Source organism: Eptesicus fuscus, chromosome 7 (assembly GCF_027574615.1).
Source record: "Eptesicus fuscus isolate TK198812 chromosome 7, DD_ASM_mEF_20220401, whole genome shotgun sequence".
Classification (NCBI taxonomy): Eukaryota; Metazoa; Chordata; class Mammalia; order Chiroptera; family Vespertilionidae; genus Eptesicus; species Eptesicus fuscus.
This window is the reverse complement of record NC_072479.1, coordinates 72,142,564-72,162,159: the sequence shown is the minus strand read 5'-3', so window position 1 is coordinate 72,162,159 and position 19,596 is coordinate 72,142,564. Positions and strand designations below refer to the sequence as shown.

The 19,596-nt window shown below is 35.9% G+C and overlaps 1 protein-coding gene across 3 annotated transcripts in view; it reads left to right on the top strand.

Moving 5' to 3' along the window:
• The window catches only part of CCDC91 (coiled-coil domain containing 91), a 231,312-nt gene that overhangs the window by 26,437 nt on the left and 185,279 nt on the right, over nt 1-19,596 (top strand). The window contains exons 1-5 of one of the 3 annotated variants that reach the window (XM_028144112.2): nt 10,425-10,526; nt 12,530-12,618; nt 13,612-13,772; nt 15,098-15,301; nt 16,025-16,129. In XM_028144112.2, coding sequence (XP_027999913.1) covers nt 12,600-12,618; nt 13,612-13,772; nt 15,098-15,301; nt 16,025-16,129 — 489 coding nt within the window. In that variant the 5' untranslated portion in view covers nt 10,425-10,526; nt 12,530-12,599. Of the gene's footprint in view, nt 1-10,424; nt 10,527-12,529; nt 12,619-13,611; nt 13,773-15,097; nt 15,302-16,024; nt 16,130-19,596 lie in introns of those variants that run through there. The other 2 variants (XM_054719185.1, XM_028144109.2) reach the window with 2 other exon arrangements.

Sequence of the window (19,596 nt, the reverse complement as noted above, 5' to 3'; positions counted from 1 at the left end):
ATTATTGTATGTATGCTAGTTAGCCATGCTTTTATTTCTTTTTAAGCTTTAACCCTTTGCACTTGCTTGCTTTTTTCTCGATTCCTTTATTCTAATGCTAACCGTGTCGAGTCACACTCGACATCCGAGTGCAAAAGGTTAATAACCAGTAACTTTAGTGGTTGGTATCATTTATATATGGATTTCATTGAGAAATTTAGTTTTATTAAATTATTTTAAATTTTCATCTTCCTTTTCTTTATGCTTTTACTAGTAGCCTGTTTGCACGAAGATTCGTGCAATAGACCTTCATTCACCTGGCTGCCTGCACCAGTTTTCTGCCGGCACCGGGGACCCAGGCCTTGGCTGTGGCCACCGCCTTCTGCCTTCTTTCAGGGTTGGGGCTTGGCCCCGGGCGGTGGCCTTGGGCTCGGCCGCACCCAATATCCCTGCTAAGGATCGCAGGAGCCGACCCCCAGTGGTTTCCTGCGATCCGTGCAGGCTCCCCGCTGGTGCCCAAGGCCGGGAAAGCCTCCGCCCGAGGCTTTCCCGGCGTTGGGCTCGGCTGCACCCCAACGTCCCTGCTACGGATCGTAGGAGCCGACCCCCTGGTCATTGCCTGTGATCGGTGCAGGCTCCCTGCTGGTGCCCAAGGCCGGGAAAGCCTTGGACTCCGCCACATCCCAATGTCCCTGCAATGGTTTCCTGGTGGGTGTGGTTGGTGGGCGTGGCTTGGCATAGCGAAGGTGCGGTCAATTTGCATATTTGTCTATTATAAAGTAAGATAATTAAGTGGTCTATATTTTGTTTCCTTTATTTACATTTTATTTATTTATTTATTTATTTAAAAATATATTTTATTGATTTTTTACAGAGAGGAAGGGAGAAGGATAGAGAGTTAGAAACATTGATGAGAGAGAAACATCAATCAGCTGCCTCCTGCACACCCCCTACTGGGGATGTGCCCGAAACCAAGGTACATTGCTCTTGACTGGAATTGAACCTGGGACCCTTCAGTCGGCAGGCCGATGCTCTATCCACTGAGCCAAACCAGTTAGGGCTGATTTACATTTTTCATTGTTTATTTATATACTAGGAAACACACACATATAGCCAAACAAACACAAAACTCTTATCTGATTTTTTGTATTTTTAAATTTTTATTTTTTTTAAATTTATCATTATTGTTGAAAGTATTACAGATTCCCACCTCCCTTTGTCTTCCCCCTATGACCCTCTTCTCCTCACTCCCACCTCTCCCCTGCCTTCAGAAGAGTTCAACCAAAGAACTTATATGCATATATGCATGACCCATGAACACAGATAATAATGCGGTTAACTTGTGTTTCTTTTTTTTATAATGACATTTTTTGCATATATTTTTAGTGATTTCAGAGAGAAAGTGAGAGGGAGAGAGAGATAGAAACATCAATGATGAGAATCATTGATTGGCTGCCTCTTGCATACCCCCTACTGGGCATTGAGCCTGCAACCCAGGATGTGCCCTGACTGAGAATGGAACCATGACCTCCTGCTTCATGGATTGATACTCAACCACTGAGCCACACCAGCCAGGCTGTTAACTTGTATTTTTAATCATTGTGGAGTAGAGACTGTGAACTTTGGAGTCAAATGGATATGGATTTTGATCATGACTTGGCAATCTTCTAGCTGTGAGATTATGAACTGGTATAACTTTTGCCTGGTTCCCTTATTGTATGAATAGAAAAAAAAATACATCTTTCCCATATATTCACTTTATATCTCTATGAGAATTAAATTTTACCTTTTATTTGAGGAGCAGGAATTGTATTTTTATGTTATATTTTAAATACTTATTTTTTAAAATAATTTCTATTAAGTGTTTAAATACATCCTCAAGAGAAGATTGGCTTATTAAATGCTTATTGCCTGCAACCCACTGGTATTTTATTTTAATCATTTGATATTTGGGGTGTTCATAATATCAACCCTACTAAAAATAGCACATCTTTTCATAATATCTAACTACTAAATACTTTGTTTGCAATACCAGTATGATATTATTAGGGTGAATTTTCTAATGTAAGGAATTGTGTTGTATCATTCATTGCATTCTTGAATATGTTGTTAACTCTGCAATTGTATTTATTTATTTTTTTAATAGAAATGAGTGTTTTTAAAAATATATTTTATTGATTTTTTTTTATAGAGAGGAAGGGAGAAGTATAGAGAGTTAGAAACATTGTTTAGAGAGAAACATCAATCAGCTGCCTCCTGCACACCCCCTACTGGGGATGTGCCCCAACCAAGGTATATGCCCTTGACCAGAATCAAACCTGGGGCTCTTCAGTCCGAAGGCCGAAGCTCTATCCACTGAGCCAAACGGTTTAGGGCTGCAATTGTATTTTTAATGAATGAACAGATAAAGGAGTCCTGAAAGAGTACAAGCATCTTTTCCCTTAAGTGTCTCATCATGTTGTATTGAGTTAAAAAAATCCTTCTTCTTTTAAATTTTAGATATGCTATTTGGATCTTCCAAAATTCTTTCATATTCTTTGTTTTCCATAAATGTGTAATTTCAGTCAATAAGTTATTTTTAAAAACGAATGAGCATTGAATAGTAAAGGTGGGTTCATATATTGACCTGAAAATACCAGTAAATCAAGGTATCAGAGGATTTGAATAGATGGCATATTCTGAAAGATAATCACCAGCCTCTATTGAACCTACAAGAGGGAAGAATTCTGAAAAGTAGGGGCATGGATTGGGTAAGAAAGTTTTTGAATGAAAATTAAAGACCAAAAATATTTTCTAAGTAAAAGGTTGTAAAAACTATTATCATTTTATTGGTGTTATCCTTTTGAATTATTTAACCATTAACAGAGATAAACAGATTTCTTTGTGTATAGTTAAATGCATGCGTGTTTACACCTGTTTCTAGTTTAGACTTTATAAGTGTTATTCTTATGGAAACAAAACAGAGTTGACCACAAGCAGAATTACTGGAAAAAAAATGCATACTATTTGGAAACTTAGTGTCCTTTGCTTGTCTGGTGTTCTGACGTAGTGGGCTGTTTGTGTTTTAGAAGAGGTCCATCAATGAAAAATGATATAACCAATGAACTTGAATTACCATTACAATGTTAAAGAGGAAAAACTGCCATTAATTGCACTTTGGATTAGCATTATAGTTGTAAAGCAGTGTATATTGACCTTGTATCCTCTAAGTGTTAGGAAATCAAGAAATTTTCATTTGAAATGAAGCACACTATCTCTGTACTCTTGCTTAAGACTTAAAATCCAGCAAACAAGATTTCCAAAGATATAAATTTTGTAAATTTCTACTTCTTAAAAAATTTTGACTGAGTTTGTTACTGTTGGGTACATTTGATCTTCTTAGTTTAAAGATTTTGAGCATGAAAACTGACAGCAGTCAACTTTTAATAGATCAAAGAATACTATAGAAGTCTGAAACTTTAAAAATTGTATCTTCTTGGCTAGATGAGAAGATAATTATATTTTACATATTGGAATTTGTACTTTTCTGTTATTAAGCTTAAATTTTCCCATATATTACCAAAACATATATAAAACATGTATACATTTGCCTGACCGGAGTAGCTCAGTTGGTTGAGCTTTGTCCTGTTCACTGAAGGTATGCTGGCTCCTTTCCCGGTCAGAGCACATACCTGCATTGTAGGTTCAATTCCTGGGTCAGACTGTCAATGTTTGTCTCTCACATAGATGTTTCTCTGTCTCTCTCTCCAAGCATGTCCTCAAATGAGGATTACAAAAACACACAAACATGTATGCAATAAAAATTATTAATATTTTGGGTCTACATTTGTGGACAGTATTTACTGATGTTGATTTTTTGAGGGTGAGTTTTTGTTATTGGATAGTCACCTAAAATTCAGTGAAGAGGTGTATATTCCAGCATAATGAAAAACTTAGATAATAACTGGAAAAAAAAATCTTGTTTCCATGTAGACAGTGATACGCTTTTATTTTCTCTTTTATTTCATAGCACTACTCATTTGTTTTTTCATTTTATTTTTAAAATAGGATGTGGATTATGATATATTTAGTAAACATTTATATTATCAAGTCAAACAAATTTCTGAAAATCCCACTAATTTTTCATAAGTTGAAAGCACATGTAAATTATAGTCATTTTAGGTTCAGCATTCCTTATGTCTGAAATAAGAATTGATGTGATTACCAGGATGTCAGAAAGGCTTGCAAGTCCAAATCTTGTTTGCCGGTCTTGTGTTGATTACTCACATCTTTTCACAAAAACATAATTTCTTTGAGTAAACTTATTGGTCCCTATTAGTTTTTAGTTTTGTTTTTTTTCTAATTTATTAATCCAGAGCAAGTTTTGATCTGTGAGAAAACATGGCCCAACATGGCACTAAAACCAGTAAGGGCATTAAAACAAGAAGTCTTCAGCATTATCTTTTTAAGCATGTGTAATTATTGTTTCTTTGTTATATTTCAAAATTACACTCGTGAATCTACCATTTAACTTAAGAAATATAACATTATCAATTCTAGTACTCATCTTCTGTCATGTCCCTCTGCTTTACCCCAGAAGAACCACTGTCCTAAATATTTATTATTTCCTTGCTTTTGTACAAATCATTTTTTGTATATGTACATATATCTCTAAAGAATTTTGGTTTGTTTATGTGCCTTATAAAATGGGTTAGTATTGTGTGAACTCTCCTGCAATTTACTTTTTACACAAATGTATGTTTATTTTTTAAAAAATATACTTTTATTGATTTCAGAGAGGAAGGGAGAGGAGAGAGAGAGAGAAACATCAATGGTGAGAGCGAATCCTTCATGCCGCCTACTGGGGATCAAGACTGCAACTTGGGCATGTGCTCTGACTGGGAATTGAACCACAACCTCCTGGTTCATATGTTGATGCTCAACCACTGAGCCATGCTGGCTGGGCTCAAATGTATGTTTCTAAGACTCATCCATGTTTTTGCATATTTATTGCAGGAACCTGTAGTTCCTGGCTAAAAAATATTCTAATGTAAGACTGTGCCACTGCTCATTTAACTATTGGATTGTGGGCATTTTGGCTATTGTCACTTACTTGCTATTTGAAGAGTACTTCTAGGAGTATTCTTATACATGTTTTTAGTAATATCGAGTGTTACCTTAGCACTTTGCATGGGAAAGACTTTTGTTGATATCAGGTTTTTCCCCTTATGAGTAAATTTCTGCAACTCTTGTATCTTGTGTGTTATATATTTTCCCTTTTAACTTTTTCCTCTGATTTTTTTATTTTGATTTACAGAAAAGCTGCAAGAAATGAACAGCTAATTTCATATACTCTTTATTCATTTTCTTCACGTGTTAACATTTTAGATTTGCTTTGTCTTTATTCTTCTTTTCCCTCTTATTTTTTTCTTCCTCTTTCTGTTTCAATATTTATTTAACATTCTTTTTTTTTTTTTTCTTATACTGAGTCCAGGTAGTCAAAATATTGTGTCCGAAAGTAACTTAGGTTAGTTCCACACATCCTATCCTCCTGCTCCCACACTTGTAATTGTGAGTAAGTTATTCATTTGAAATATGGTTTAATTCATTTGTTGCTCTTTGTATTTAATTTTAGGATTTAACTCCCCTATTTCCCTGCTGGTTTATTTTATTTTTATTTTATTTAGTATGTGAAACATTGACATGGTTCTAAAACTCAGAACCATGTTTAAAACAACTACTCAGGGAAGAGGTATTTCTCAATATTCATTTCTTCTGTCTGTCCACTTTACTCCACCTATCTGTCTCATTAGTTTTAACCTTTCTGTGTTGCCTTTATGAAAAATGAGTAGATGTATGCATCTGCATCTTTTTACAGATGTAAGGCCTATTTGTATATTTCCTTTTTAGTGAATTATCTGTTTACATTTTTGTGCCCATTATTCTATAGGCTGTTCTTTTGCAATCTCCCCCCGCCCCCAGGCCCCAAGTTTTAACTGTTCTTTATATTATTTAGGAATATTAGCCATTACTTGTGATACGAATTGCACATATCTTTTTTTTTTTAAATTTGTCAGTTTTTTCTTGATTCTATTTAAGAATTTTTGGCAGAAAACATTGTTATTTATCCTATGGTCCAATGTATAAATCTTTTCTTATATTTGGAATCAAGTCATAGTTAAAAAGCTCCTCTTTTTGTTCTTTGTTTTCACACCCTAGGTAAAGAGTAACTTACTCAAATGTCCCCTGTTCTCTTAAAAATTTTTTTGATCTTTGATCAATTTGGAGTTTATTTTTTTATCTCTTTTTTTTCAAATGACTATTCAGTTGCCCTGGCACTTTTCATAAACAAGCCCATCTTTATCTAAGTTATTTGAAATGCCACTCTATCATATACTAAAGTTTCACACTGACATGGGTCTATTTCTGGACTTTCTGGTCTGTTTCTTTCTGCACCAAACTGTTTAAATTATGAAGGGTGCATCTTATGTTTTTATGTGATTTAATGCAGTATTATATTAATAAGGTTGGTAGTATGTTTTAGTATAGTTTTTAAATTAGTATATATTAATAGAGGGTCTAGTCTCCTCATATATATTTTTTTTGTTTTTCCTGTCTTTTTTGTATTTTTACTTCTTCCATGTTATGTGTAATGTCCATTTGTCTAGTTCCATTTTAAAAAAAGCTTATTGATACTTTTATTGGATTTATATTAGGTCTATACATTAACTAAGGGAAGTTTTTTGTCATCATTTCTTCAAATAGGTTTTCAATATCTTGCTCTTTCTCTTTTCCTTTTGGTACCCCCCACAATGCAAATGTTTGTATGCTTGAAGTTGTCCCAGAGGCTCTTTACACTATCTTCATATTTTTGGATTCATTTTTCCTTTTGCTCTTCTGATTGGTTGTTTTTTTATTCCTCGTATTCCAAATCATTGATTTGATTCTTGAAATCCTCGAATCTACTGTTGAATCCCTATAAATTATTTTTATTTCAGTTAGTATATTAATAATTTCTGACTGGTCCTTTTTCATGTTTTTGAAATTCTCACTAAGATCCTTAAAAGTCTCATTAATACCCTTGAAGCTCTCATTAAGATCCTTGAGAGAGAGGAATAGACTTACAAGTCCAGGAAGCACAGATTCCCAAACAAGAAGAACCCAAAGAGGCCCACACCAAGACACATTATAATTAAAATTCCAAAAGTTAAAGACAAAGAGAGAATCTTAAAAGCAGCAAGAGAAAAGCAGTTAGTAACAAAAAGAAGCAGCAGCAGCAGCATCAGAAGAATCATAAAAAGAAGGAGGAGGAGGAGAAAAAATATGAACAATAAAATGGCAATAAATACATATCTATCAAGAATTGAAACTAAAAATCAAACTAAATGAACAAGGAATCTAATGAACAAAGAAAATTGATGAATGAAATAGAACCAGAGGCATGGACATATGGAACAGACTGATGATTCTCAGAGGGAAGAGGGGAGGGTGGGGCAGGAAGAGATTAACCAAAGAATTTATATGCATACTAGAGGCCCGGTGCATGAAATTCATGCACAGGGGTTGTCCCTCAGCCCATCCTGCACCCTCTCCAATCTGGGACCACTCGAGGAATGTCCGACTGCCCGTTTAGGTCCGATCCAGGTAGGATCGGGCCTAAACGGGCAGTCGGAAATCCCTCTCACAATCCAGGACTGCTGGCTCCCAACTGCTAGCCTGCCTGCCTTCCTGATGGCCCCTAACTGCTTCTGCCTGCCAGCCTGATCACCCCCTAACCACTTCCCTGACAGCCTGATTGAGGCCTAACTGCTCCCCTGCCAGCCTGTTTGCCCCTAACTGCTCTCCCCTGCAGGCCTGGTCGCCCCCAACTTCCCTCCTCTGCCAGCCTGGTCACCCCTAACTGCCCTCCCCTGCAGGCTTGATTGCCCCCAACTGCCCTCCCCTGCTGGCCATCTTGTGGCGGCCATCGTGTCTCCACATGGGGGCAGGATCTTTGACCACATAGGGACAGCCATCTTGTGTGTTGGAGTGATGGTCAGTTTGCATATTATTCTTTTATTAGATAGGATTAGATAAGATAGAGGCCTGGTGCATGGGTGGGGGGCAGCTGGTTTGCCCTGAAGGGTGTCCTGGATCAGGGTGGGGGTTCCCTTGGGGCGTGGGGAGGCCTGGGCGAGGGGCCTGTGGTGGTTTGCAGGCTGGCCACACCCCCCTGGTGACCCAAGCGGAGGCCCTGGGATCTGGGATTTATTTATCTTCTATAATTGAAACTTTGTAGCCTTGAGTGGAGGCCTGGGGCGGCCAGGATGTGCGGAAAGCTTGGCTTCCTCCATTTCTGGGGAAGCCAAAGCCTCTTGCTCTCTCTGTGGCCACAGCCATCTTGGTTGGGTTAATTTGCATATTTGCTCTTGATTGGCTGGTGGGCATGGCTTGTGGGTGTAGTGGAGATACGGTCAATTTGAATATCACTCTTTTATTAGATAGGATATGCATTACCTATGAACACAGACAATAGGGTGGTGAAGGCTTGGGGTGGGTTGGGAACTGGGTGGAGGAGGTTAATTAATGGGGGTGTGTACATATATAATACTCTCAACAATAACGATTTTAAAAATAAAAAATAAAGTAAAATAACTAAGGGAGGATTGGCATCTTTATGATACTTAGTTCCCTAACTAATTACAAGGGATATCTTTACCTTTGTTCAGGTATGCCTTTGAGTCTTTTAGAAGTGTTTTAAAGTTTTCCTCATGCTTCTTGCTAAATTTATTCCTCAGTATTGTATCATTTTTTGTGGCTAGGGAAAGTAGTATTTTCTTTAACATTAAATCCCCTAAATAATTATTATTTTTACATATGAATGCTGTTCATTTCTGTTCATTGTTTATATCTTTCTACCTTACTGATTGTGTTTACTCTTTGACTTTAGTAGGAACCTGAGATAGTTTTTCTCCTTTTCCTATTTTTATACATTTAATTTCTCTTGCCTAATTGCATTGGCTTATGCCTTTAGTGCAATATTAAATGGTATGGAGATAGTAGACATCCATCCTTGTCTTGTTTTTGACCATAGAGGAATTAGTCTAATTTGATCTTTTTTTTTTTTTTTCCTCATTAATTAACATGCTGACTTTAGGACTGTGGTCTAAATTTGTTATGTCAAGAAAGTATCCATCAATTCCTATTTTCTTGAGCATTCATTTTTACTAAAAGTATTTTCAGTATTGGAGATAAAACATCATTTTCTCTTTAAGTCTATCAGTATGAGGTATTGTATTAATGAATTCCCTAATAATGAACTATCCTTGTAGTACTGGAACAAATCTGACTTGTTCATTGCATAACATGTTCTCAGTATGTTGTAGGACTCTCTTTACTAACATTTTATTTAGAACTTTTGCCTCGTTATTTTTTTGTGATGCTCTAAGAATCTCTAATTATTCTGTTTTTGTACTGTCTTTACCAGGCTTAGCTATTAATGTTACATTACTTTTATGTAAGCTAAGGAAGTTTTTCTTTATTTTTAATGCTTTAGACCAGTTTTAGAGTATTAATTTTTTTTAGCTCTAATCGGATCAACTTTTATAAACTATACTTCTGTGGCCATGTATTGCACATTTTTAAAAATAGAATTTAAAATTTATTTACTGAGAATTCTGTAGAGGAGTTTTATGATTTAAAGACTTCTGTTGTAATTATGTTCCATTTGTCATTTAATTTGTATATTTGTACTTTTGTTCTTTTATTGTTAATCAGTTATCTACTATTTTGTTTATCTTTTTAGACATTGAGAATTTTTTATTAATTAGATCTACTTTTTAAGTTTACTTAGATCTGTATTATCTTATTATTTATATTGTGCTTTCTTTTCCTTTTTGTTTTTATTTAGTTTATGAGTTGGGAATTTAATTCATTTTTTAAAATTGATGTGTTCAAGGCTATAAATTTTTTCTAAACATAACTGTAAATGCGTCCCATAGATTGATATGTAATGTTTTAATGTCATTATTTCCTTTGTCAAAATTGTAATATTTGGATGGGGGAATTAAACTTTTATTGTGGTTGGGTGGGTAATGGAGTAGGTGAAAAGAGTCCTAAAAAGGCTTTTTTTGAATGTTGACAAATGGTAAAAAAATAATTTAATGACAGTTTCCTTCTATTGAATGTTTACCATGTACCAATCTGGTATAGCCAAACAGCTTATTTTTATTATCTAATTTAAGCTGTATAATGTCATTTTGAGGTACATATTTCCCCATTTTCAGAATACTGAATCAGTGGTTTATATCGGTTTGTATTTGCCCAAGGCTGCGTAACAAGTAAGTTGTTATTGTTGAAATTAAATTCCATTTCTGACTCTATAGCTGTGGCTTTTACTTAAGCAGTAATATTGTGAGGTCACAGAGGTATTTAACAGTATGGCATAATGAGTAACTGTTAGTAGCACAGTGAGACTAGAATAAAGTCAGCCCTTAGTAGTATCATTTCTGGCTTGGACAAATAGTTCGTTGAGATACTATTAGTAAAATGGGAAGCATGAAACAAAGCAGTTTTATGTAAGATGATGGGTAAGTTGATGTACCTACTAGGTAGCTAAATGGAACAGTCTGGTAGATAGGTGAATATATGGATCTGGACCTCTGCAGAGTGGAGCTTATAGGGGAAAATTTAAATAATGGGTTTTGAAAGTGGTAAGAATAATGTGAATATTGAGATCAGAACATGAAGAAAACAGTGAATCTTAAGGTTGAGAGTAAACAAGAAAAATTAGTCAAAATGTTAGGAGGAAGTTTAGGATAATGTGGTTCATAGGTGCCAAGGGAAATTTCCAGGTAAAGGAGGGTCATTAGTATTAGTGCTCTGGAGAACTAAAGAAAGATAAGAGTGTTCTTTTGATTTAATAGTAACTGAAAGGAAAATTAATATCTTACTTGTTGAGTTCTGTGGAGTGATGAGGGTTAGGTGAGAAGACAGTTGAGACAGGAATCATTTAGAGGTAAAACATTTGGGTATGAAGGTAAAGTGTGATAGGTGGCAGTAGCTAGTGGAAGGTGTGAGGTTGAGTTGAGGATGCCTTTCTTGCCCTCTTCCTACTTTCCCCTCTCACTCTCTCCCTTTCCCTTCCCTGTATTTATCTCTCTTCTTTACGTCTTTCCTCTCTCCCTCCTTTTCTTTATTCTACCACTTTCCCTACTTGTTTTCCTCATATGATGTTATGGATTGAGAATTTATCTTTTATCAGCATGAAATCTTGTCTTAGGTATAAATATAAATATAAAAACATAGAGATCTTAAAATATTCAGGTATTAGATCAGAATGATATTTTTAAGAGTTTCTTGAATCCAGGATCATAGTCACTTTTATGCCCAGAATTAAACATACTTGTCTAACAAATTTTAATCTTTGAAATAATAATGGAAATAATATAAGCACAATAATAAAACCTATACATATTTAGTCAATTTATACCTCACTAGAGGCCTGATGCATGAAATTCATGCAAGAGGCTTGGTCCTCGCTGCCTTGGCTGCCTTGCGGCCCCGCGGCCCCACCCACTGGTCGTTCAGGAAGGTCGTTCAGTAGTCCAGTCTAATTAGCATATTAGCTTTTTATTATATAGGATTGGCAAATCTATGCCAATTGTACAGATAAGGAAACTGAGAGAAGTTAAGTATACTTGCTTATTGCTCTATACCTGGCATGGCAATTAGGTTCCAGAGTCTATGGTCTTAATACCAGGGTTGTATTCACTCTTACTATGCTATAATACTTATTTCATACTTTTAAAATTAGTTATATTTTTGTTATAAATTATAATTTAAAATTAGAAGTTAGAGTATTTTGACATTGTAGAGAAATCTTAGCATATGGAATAGATAAGATTAGGAAAAAAGTCATTTCTGCAACAGATATATCAAGTAAAAATATGAGTTGAAATTCTAGTTTTCTGTATTTCAGTTAAGATAGTGAAATGCCTATGGGAGAAGCTAGAATGCCTCTTATGTATGGCACATACTATTTTATAAACACAACTAGAGGCCCAGTGCACGAAATTCATGCACGGGGGAGTGGGGTGTCCCTCAGCCCAGCATGCACCCTCTCCAATCTGGGACCCCTCGAGGGATGTCCGACTGCCCATTTAGGCCCGATCCCTACTAAATGGGCAGTCGGACATCCCTCTCACAATCCAGGACTGCTGGCTCCTAACTGCTCTCCTGCCTGCCTTCCTGATTGCCCCTAACCACTTCTGCCTGCCAGCCTGATCACCCCCTAACCACTCTCCTGCCAGCCTGATTGTCCCTAACTGCCCTCCTCTGCCAGCCTGGTCACCCCTAACTGCCCTCTTCTGCTGGACATCTTGTGGCAGCCATTTTGTGTCCATATGGGGGCAGCCATCTTGTGTATTGGAGTGATGGTCAATTTGCATATTACTCTTTTATTAGATAGGATATTGCTATAAAGTAAAAGTATATACGAGATAACTAAATGAACCCTGTAGGATACCAATCAGAAATTGATAAATTCTTAAGTTTTTTAATACCTATTGACCTTATAAATATTTTTCTTCAGGCAAAAATGCAATTTCCATTGTGAGCTGCTTTCCAGAATTTATGGTAGAACTTCGCTGACGTTGCCACTGATGCCAATGTGGAATAAAGGTCTTTATAATTAGGAAGTCAGAACATATTAATAGATTACTGCTAAAAATAACTTACTCTTCTTAAACTTTGAAATACATAGTATAAATGTGTTTGAATTTTTAGAAAGAATTCTAAACACTACTATAAATGTGTCCCATAGATTGACATGTAATGTTTTAATATCATTATTTCCTTTGTCAAAATTGTAATATTACTTTGAAAATAAACTAATATATATATATATATATATATATATATATATATATATATCCTGTTTATTTTGCCTTCATCAATATTTATGTTTTATTTCATGCTTGGCAATTGGCTTTCCTTTTGTGACCTTTGTATTTGAAATCTAATCACAATCTAATAATGTTTTGTTGGGAAACTAATTACAGAATTGTATTTCAACATTTTTTTTCTTTAAAAACAAGTTGGCAAACTGACTGACTTTAATATGAAAAATCTATTGTTGTTGAAAAAGAAGTTAACACTGAGACAGTTGTATTAATTATTTTAAAGTAATTATTCTTACCCTTTGCTGACTTCATTGTAATAATTGATTTGACTTGGATACTGGGTCATCAGGCCATTGAGTTCATGGATGCCTGACTTGTCTTGCTCACTGCTGTCATTTAGTGTCTGTGCCTGGCACTAGTAAGTATGCTAGTGCTTTTTCTGAACTAACTTGATAGTTAGGTAATATGTTTAAATACTTTCTCTGAGTGAGAAATGCACTTCTAATGGTAATATGTTATATGTAAACACTAAGACATTATTAAATTGTCTTGCTTACCTGAGTCTCATATGGAAATATCATGTTAAATTTAGAAACACTAGTTTTAGATTCCAGGTAATGGCCCTTTAGGAATAGTTATAGAATTCTCATTTTCAGTCATTTTGCTTTTACTTCTCTTTCCTTTTTCCCTTTCCCTCTCTCTACTCTCTTTTCTTCCCTTCAGCCTGTTCATTATTTTCTCTTTAATCATCTTTTTGTTTGTTTTCCTTCAGTATCTGGAGTCCATCTTTCTCCAGCTTCTCCTGCGATTGTACTGGACCATGACCACTCTTCTCCCACCATTGGCTGCCTCTCTTCTGAGCCCATCATTTCATCACCAGAGATTACACATGCAGACACCACCATAGTCAGTCAAACTGTTCCTAAAGCGCAGGTAAAGACAAGCCTATCTTTATAGGAAATCTGCATGCTTTAAAAAAAAAAAAAATTGTATACTGATTGAATTAGCTTTTGAAGATTTTCTGATTCCTTTTCTTAACTTTCTGAAAAATATTTCTGTAGACACTCTAACTTGGAGGCTAATATCTAGAATTCTGAATAATATGTTTGTTTTGGGGAACAATTGCAAGGTATTTAAGTAACCTTAGTTACCACAATATGGTGTGAGTGTTCATTTATTAAAATTGACTTAATTTACATTTCAAATCTTGAACTTCAAAAGGGAAAATAATTAAAAAAAAATCATTTCTGTTTTCAGGGATGCTTATTGTATGTTTTCAGGTATTAGAGTATTCTTTTCAATTTTATAGTAAAATTTTAAGAGATTGCAGTCTTAGAGTTTATTCATTCAAATATATATTGATCCAGGCATTGTGCTAGATGCTGGATTTAATCCAAATTTTCTAGGTGCTATACACAATCTCAAGTTACCTGGTATCTATTTACTAGAAAGTGATGATTAATTAGAGGTTATTAATTAACTAGAGGCCCGGTGCACAGATTTGTGCGCCAGTGGGGTCCCTCAGTGTGGCCTATGGGGATCGAGCCAAAACTGGCAGTCCAATGCCGCCTGCCACTCCTGCCTACGGCTCCTGTTCATGCCAGCCCCGCTGCGTCTGCCATGGGCTCACACCCAGGCAGTCCCGATGAGAGGCTCGTGCCACCGCAGTGGCGCTCGCCTGGCGCTCGCCAGCCATGAGCCCAGCGTTTGGTGCCCCTCTGTGAGCTGAACCATGCTCCCGTGGTGGGAGTGCACTGATCACCAGGGGGAAGGTCCTGCATTGAGTGTCTGCCCCCTGGTGGTCAGTACATGTCATAGCAACCTGTCATTTGGTTATTCAGTCTTTCGGTCTGTCGGTTGCTTAGGCTTTTATATAAATAGATTTAAAATTCTGATTTACAATTTAAAATATAAGCAAATTCTGGTGTGTGTAAATTTAAGAACTGATATTAGATATGCCTCTTCTTAATTATACACTTTCAGACATATGAAAAAGTTTTAAGGTTTTAGTGCTTTGCTTGCAAAATAATAAATGCTTTAAACTCTAAAGTTTAGAGGAAATTTTGTGTCTTACTGCAAAGATCAGGTTGTTGTAATAGTTTGAGGTCTTCTGTTGATTTACTTAAAGGGTGAAATAATTTCGGAACCCTTGCTACAACTTAATTTCCAAATGTGGTTTCTGGTGCCCTTTGGATGTTTTCATTATTGGTACAGTGTAAACTTTTCCCTCTTGTATATTTTTTTTTAATGTGGTTTAGATTCAGCAATCAACACACACTGATCTGGATATCTCACTTTTTCCATTGGGTTTAACTGATGAGAAAAGTAATGGAACAATTGCTCTTGTGGATGATTCTGAGGATCCTGTAGCCAATGTATCAAACATACAGCTTCAGCAAAAAATTTCAAGTTTGGAGATTAAACTCAAAGTTTCTGAGGAAGAAAAACAGAGAATTAAAAAGGTATATTTACATTTCCCTAAAAATGTTTAAATTGTACATTCTGAAAATTTTATAAAATCCCTATGTTTGACTAAAAACTCATCAGGGGAAGAAGACACTGTCCTTTCTTGGTTGTAGGTTTAAACCAGTAATTTGAGTTTATCACTTAGAAGTCTTTGATAAGAAATCTCTGGTCTTAAATGTGTATTTTTAAAGATATGAACATCTTTTACTAGATTTTTGTTTTCTCTAAATAGTGCTTTTTCTGGTTTATTTTTATTTATCTTGAAAGCAGGTAGTATTGTATTTCTTACATAGTTTAGCAGGTTTGTAACATTGTCTTATTCCTATAACGTCAGACATCATGGGATATTTGACAAGAGTACTTACATATACAGCTATTTTAGTAAATTATTTATTTATGTTCTCATTTCTATTTCCTTAAAATATCTATAAAAGGGCCTTAGCAAATTTATGAAAGTATATGTAGATATAGATTGTGTTGATTATAATTGGCTTAGGTGCTTTTATTCATTTATTAGCATGAATAATTTTAGTGTTATAGCAATGTTTGATATTGGTCTGGAAATGAGAGTGAAGCATACAATCTATAATATTGTTAAACTTTAAATCATACTTCCTGTGGGTTTTTTCCCTTACCAAACATTTTCTGCTATGTTCATTGAAATAATGAAATATATTTCATGCCATTACATAATTTGTGCTTGGATTTTTCTCCTTTAGGATGTGGAATCATTGATAGAAAAGCATAGTGTCTTGGAAAAAGATTTTCTTAAAGAAAAAGAGCAAGAGGCCATTTCTTTTCAAGATAGATACAAAGAACTTCAGGTAAACCGCCTGTGCTTACGATTTATTGTGTAAGCCTTTTGATGAAGCATGTAATGTAATTTCAAATAGTGCTCAATAAACACTTTATGAATGAGCAATCAATATGTAAAATATTGACCAACATGGATGAAATTAATGATAAATGTAATTTTGAAAAGTATGAACCTGTGAGGGTTAGTTGTTTGAGACTCAATTTGGTGAAAAATACTCTGTTTCTGATGGATAAAATTTGGAATTTGGATATTCTGATTTTTCTTATTTTTGATTATATTTTAAAAGAGCTTAGAATCCTATAACCCCCGAACTGAGATATTTAATCCTTTTTTTGTATTGCAATCAATGTCTCCTGATTGCCTCCTCAAGTTTCCTTAATAAACTTTTTTTTTTTCCCTGTTCTTCCCCATCTCAGTAAATGGCAGTGCTATCTTTCCATTCCTTAAGGCTGAAAACCGCATTTATCCTTTTTTTTTTTTTACTTATTCATATTTGTTCCTTCAGGGAAACCTGTTGGCTCTACCTTCAAAATATCCAGGTTTCCATGATTTATCATTATGGTCACTGCTACCAACCTATTCTAGGCCTTCCTTATTTCTAGCCAGTCTTTATTTATGCTCTGTCATTGCCTAACTATGGGCCATTCTCTACTTTGCAGCCACTGTGATCTGTTCAATACTTACAGTTGATTTTGTTATTTTTCTCCTCTGAAATCTTTAGTGGCTTCTCATCTCACTCAAAGTAAGTCAAGTGAGTCCTTAAAATGGTTTGCAAGGCCCTATACTCTCTTTTATCCTTTCTCCCTGCCTTCCCTGCCTCTCCTCATTTTGCTTTAACCTTATATCCCTATATCTCTTAATTTTCTGCATGTTTTCTTTTTTATACCATTCAAGTCTCCATGAGACCTTCCAGACAATGCTGACATCCCCTACCGACAATCCCATATGATGCTTTTTTCCTCCATAGCACTTTTCCATCTGACCAGCTTGTTTATTTGCCTAGATAATTCTAATAGTCACCTCAGTGGTCTTCTTGCTTCTGCTCTTGCTCTTCTCCTTAATGAGTCTTTATTTCAGCAGATAGAGTAGTGTTTTTTAAAATTTAAGTCAAATCATTTCCCAGTCTTAATTCTCATTCTCTTTCCAGTGTAAATCTTTTGGCTTCTCCAACTTTTCCAGTTTACCCCCAGCTATTTACTTAAAGCAGGCTTGGTAATAAGGTCCAGGTGAATGTGTGAGCCTGTCTGGGAGGGCATTCCTTGGCTGTTGGAGTGGTGAGTGGAGGGAAATGGTTTATGATTTAGTCACAGTCTCCCTGCCTGGAATGCCTTCCCTCCAGATATCTGCATGGCTCTGTTAAAAATTATGTACAACATGAAAATAAGGAAAAGGCTGCAGTATGTTCTTTCAATGTCTAGGGGGACATTGTTTAATAGACCTACCCAAGGATTATTTAGGAGAATGTACTTTATTTGACTCTGGTTTATTGATATTACATGCTAATTATGTTTTTTTCCCCAGAGGCAATGCCTGTTTGTTAAAAAAGATAACTCTATAGGACAATCACCAGTTTTGTCTCTAACCTAGCACTCTTTCCTGTTTAACAACCCATTATTTAAATTATATAAATATATAAATAAATATTTATATCTATATATATCTTCAAATGCACTTTGAACCAGTCTTAACTTTTGATTTATTGAGTCTTAATAAGTGAGTAGAATAAATCTGGGATGTATGTTCAGTTTATATTTATATGAGTCACATTTTGAGTCTTTGAAAATTGTATTTTAATAAGTCTCAGTGAAACTTCAGTTACCTGCTCTTGTGGAGACTTCCTTTGACCATGCTATATAAAATGAGAACTGTGTACATGTTCAGCATGCCCTAGCCCCTTTTCTTTGCTTTTTTGCCTCTCCTCATAGCACTTATCTCCACCTGTTATTGTATTTTGAAGTGTTTATTTTTTTGTTTTCCCCCCACCAGAGTGTAAACTGCATGAGAATAGGAGCATTCCTTTCTAGTACCTAGAGCAATACCTACCTAGCATGTAATGTGGGTGTAATGCGGGCTCAGTGTTCTTGAATGAGTGTGCACTAATATTGTGCACCCTGTTCTCCAAGTGCTCATCTCATTGTATGTGGTCACATTTACCAGCCCCATACTTGGAATTAAGGTGCTTATTAGAAGCCACAGTACTGAATACTGACAGAACTTAGTGTTTCTTCTGGCTATGTTGAATAACTTATTCTGGGTCCTGTAGTGTGACCTATACCTTTGAAAATTTAGTTTTTCAGTCTGTTAATGGGAACAGTAACATACCTGAGAAATCATCTGGGGCCATACAGCACTTGAGTTTTTCACAGTAAAGACTTATATAAATGCCAAGGGGCATTATCGTTGTCTTACTACTTTTACTATTGATAGTGATAGTTTAAGAGTTACAACTTGAGTCTTCAAAACTAACATTCAATTTAAAAAGCTCTTTCTTATCCAAAGAAACCTTTTTCAGATACTTTTACTTTAGCACCAAGAAAGGCCTCTCTCCCTTTTTATACCATGTGATTAGAAGAGTAAATTAACTTATGGAATATTTTATCACCTTGGCTAACTAAGTGATAGAAAATGTACTAGAAGGTCTCATAGCTCAATTAAACTTAAAGGCAGGCATGCTGTTTAGCTGGCACAGGTAACTTCTGGTTTTTGAAAAGTACGCATTATGCCACTTTGCTTTTATGAAAGATCTACATTAGTACCTGTTTTCCAAAGAAGATTTTATTTTTTATTTTTAAGAAGGCAAAAAGTGAAACCAGTGTTCAGTGTTTGTTTTGGTATGATGAGTGGTTTTTAACTAAATCCTACACATTTTGGGTATTTTGTGTGACACCTTCTGTCTTGTTTAAATGACACCATGCAGCTTGGGGAAAGGTGGAGGCCACTTTGTTCATGTCAGGTGTGGGGGTGAAATTGCAATTTTTACACCCTGGGCAGAAGGGATGCCCTTACTCCAGAGAGAAAGTGTAATGTCAGGCCCCTGTAGACTTTGGCTGATACCACCCTGGCCTGGAGGAGGAGACGTTCCTGGTAGCAGTTCCCAGGTGCTTGTGCTAGCACCATGGAGCCAGGAGGCCTTGCTACTTCTGAGTGGTTGTAAGAGTGCTGGTTCCCCACTCAGCTTCTTCTGACACTGGAAAAGAGGGGGAGATGGAGCCTCCTTACCCTTGGGTGGGGTGCAAGTCCTCAGAACTCCAACCGTCATGTTTTCTTTGTTACCCCTCAGGGGCAGCCAGGGCAGCACTTCATAGCTGGGTGAGAGGGAGGTCTGGGCTCAGCACTCTGGCCTTTGCTCTCAGAGCTGGAAGTGAGCTGATATTTTTTACCTTTGGGCCTGGCTGTCACAGAGTGCTTCTTATCTAAAAGTTTTCTGTTCTCCCCCTTTCATGGTCCTTTGGGTGGAGAGGGATGGCATTTCTT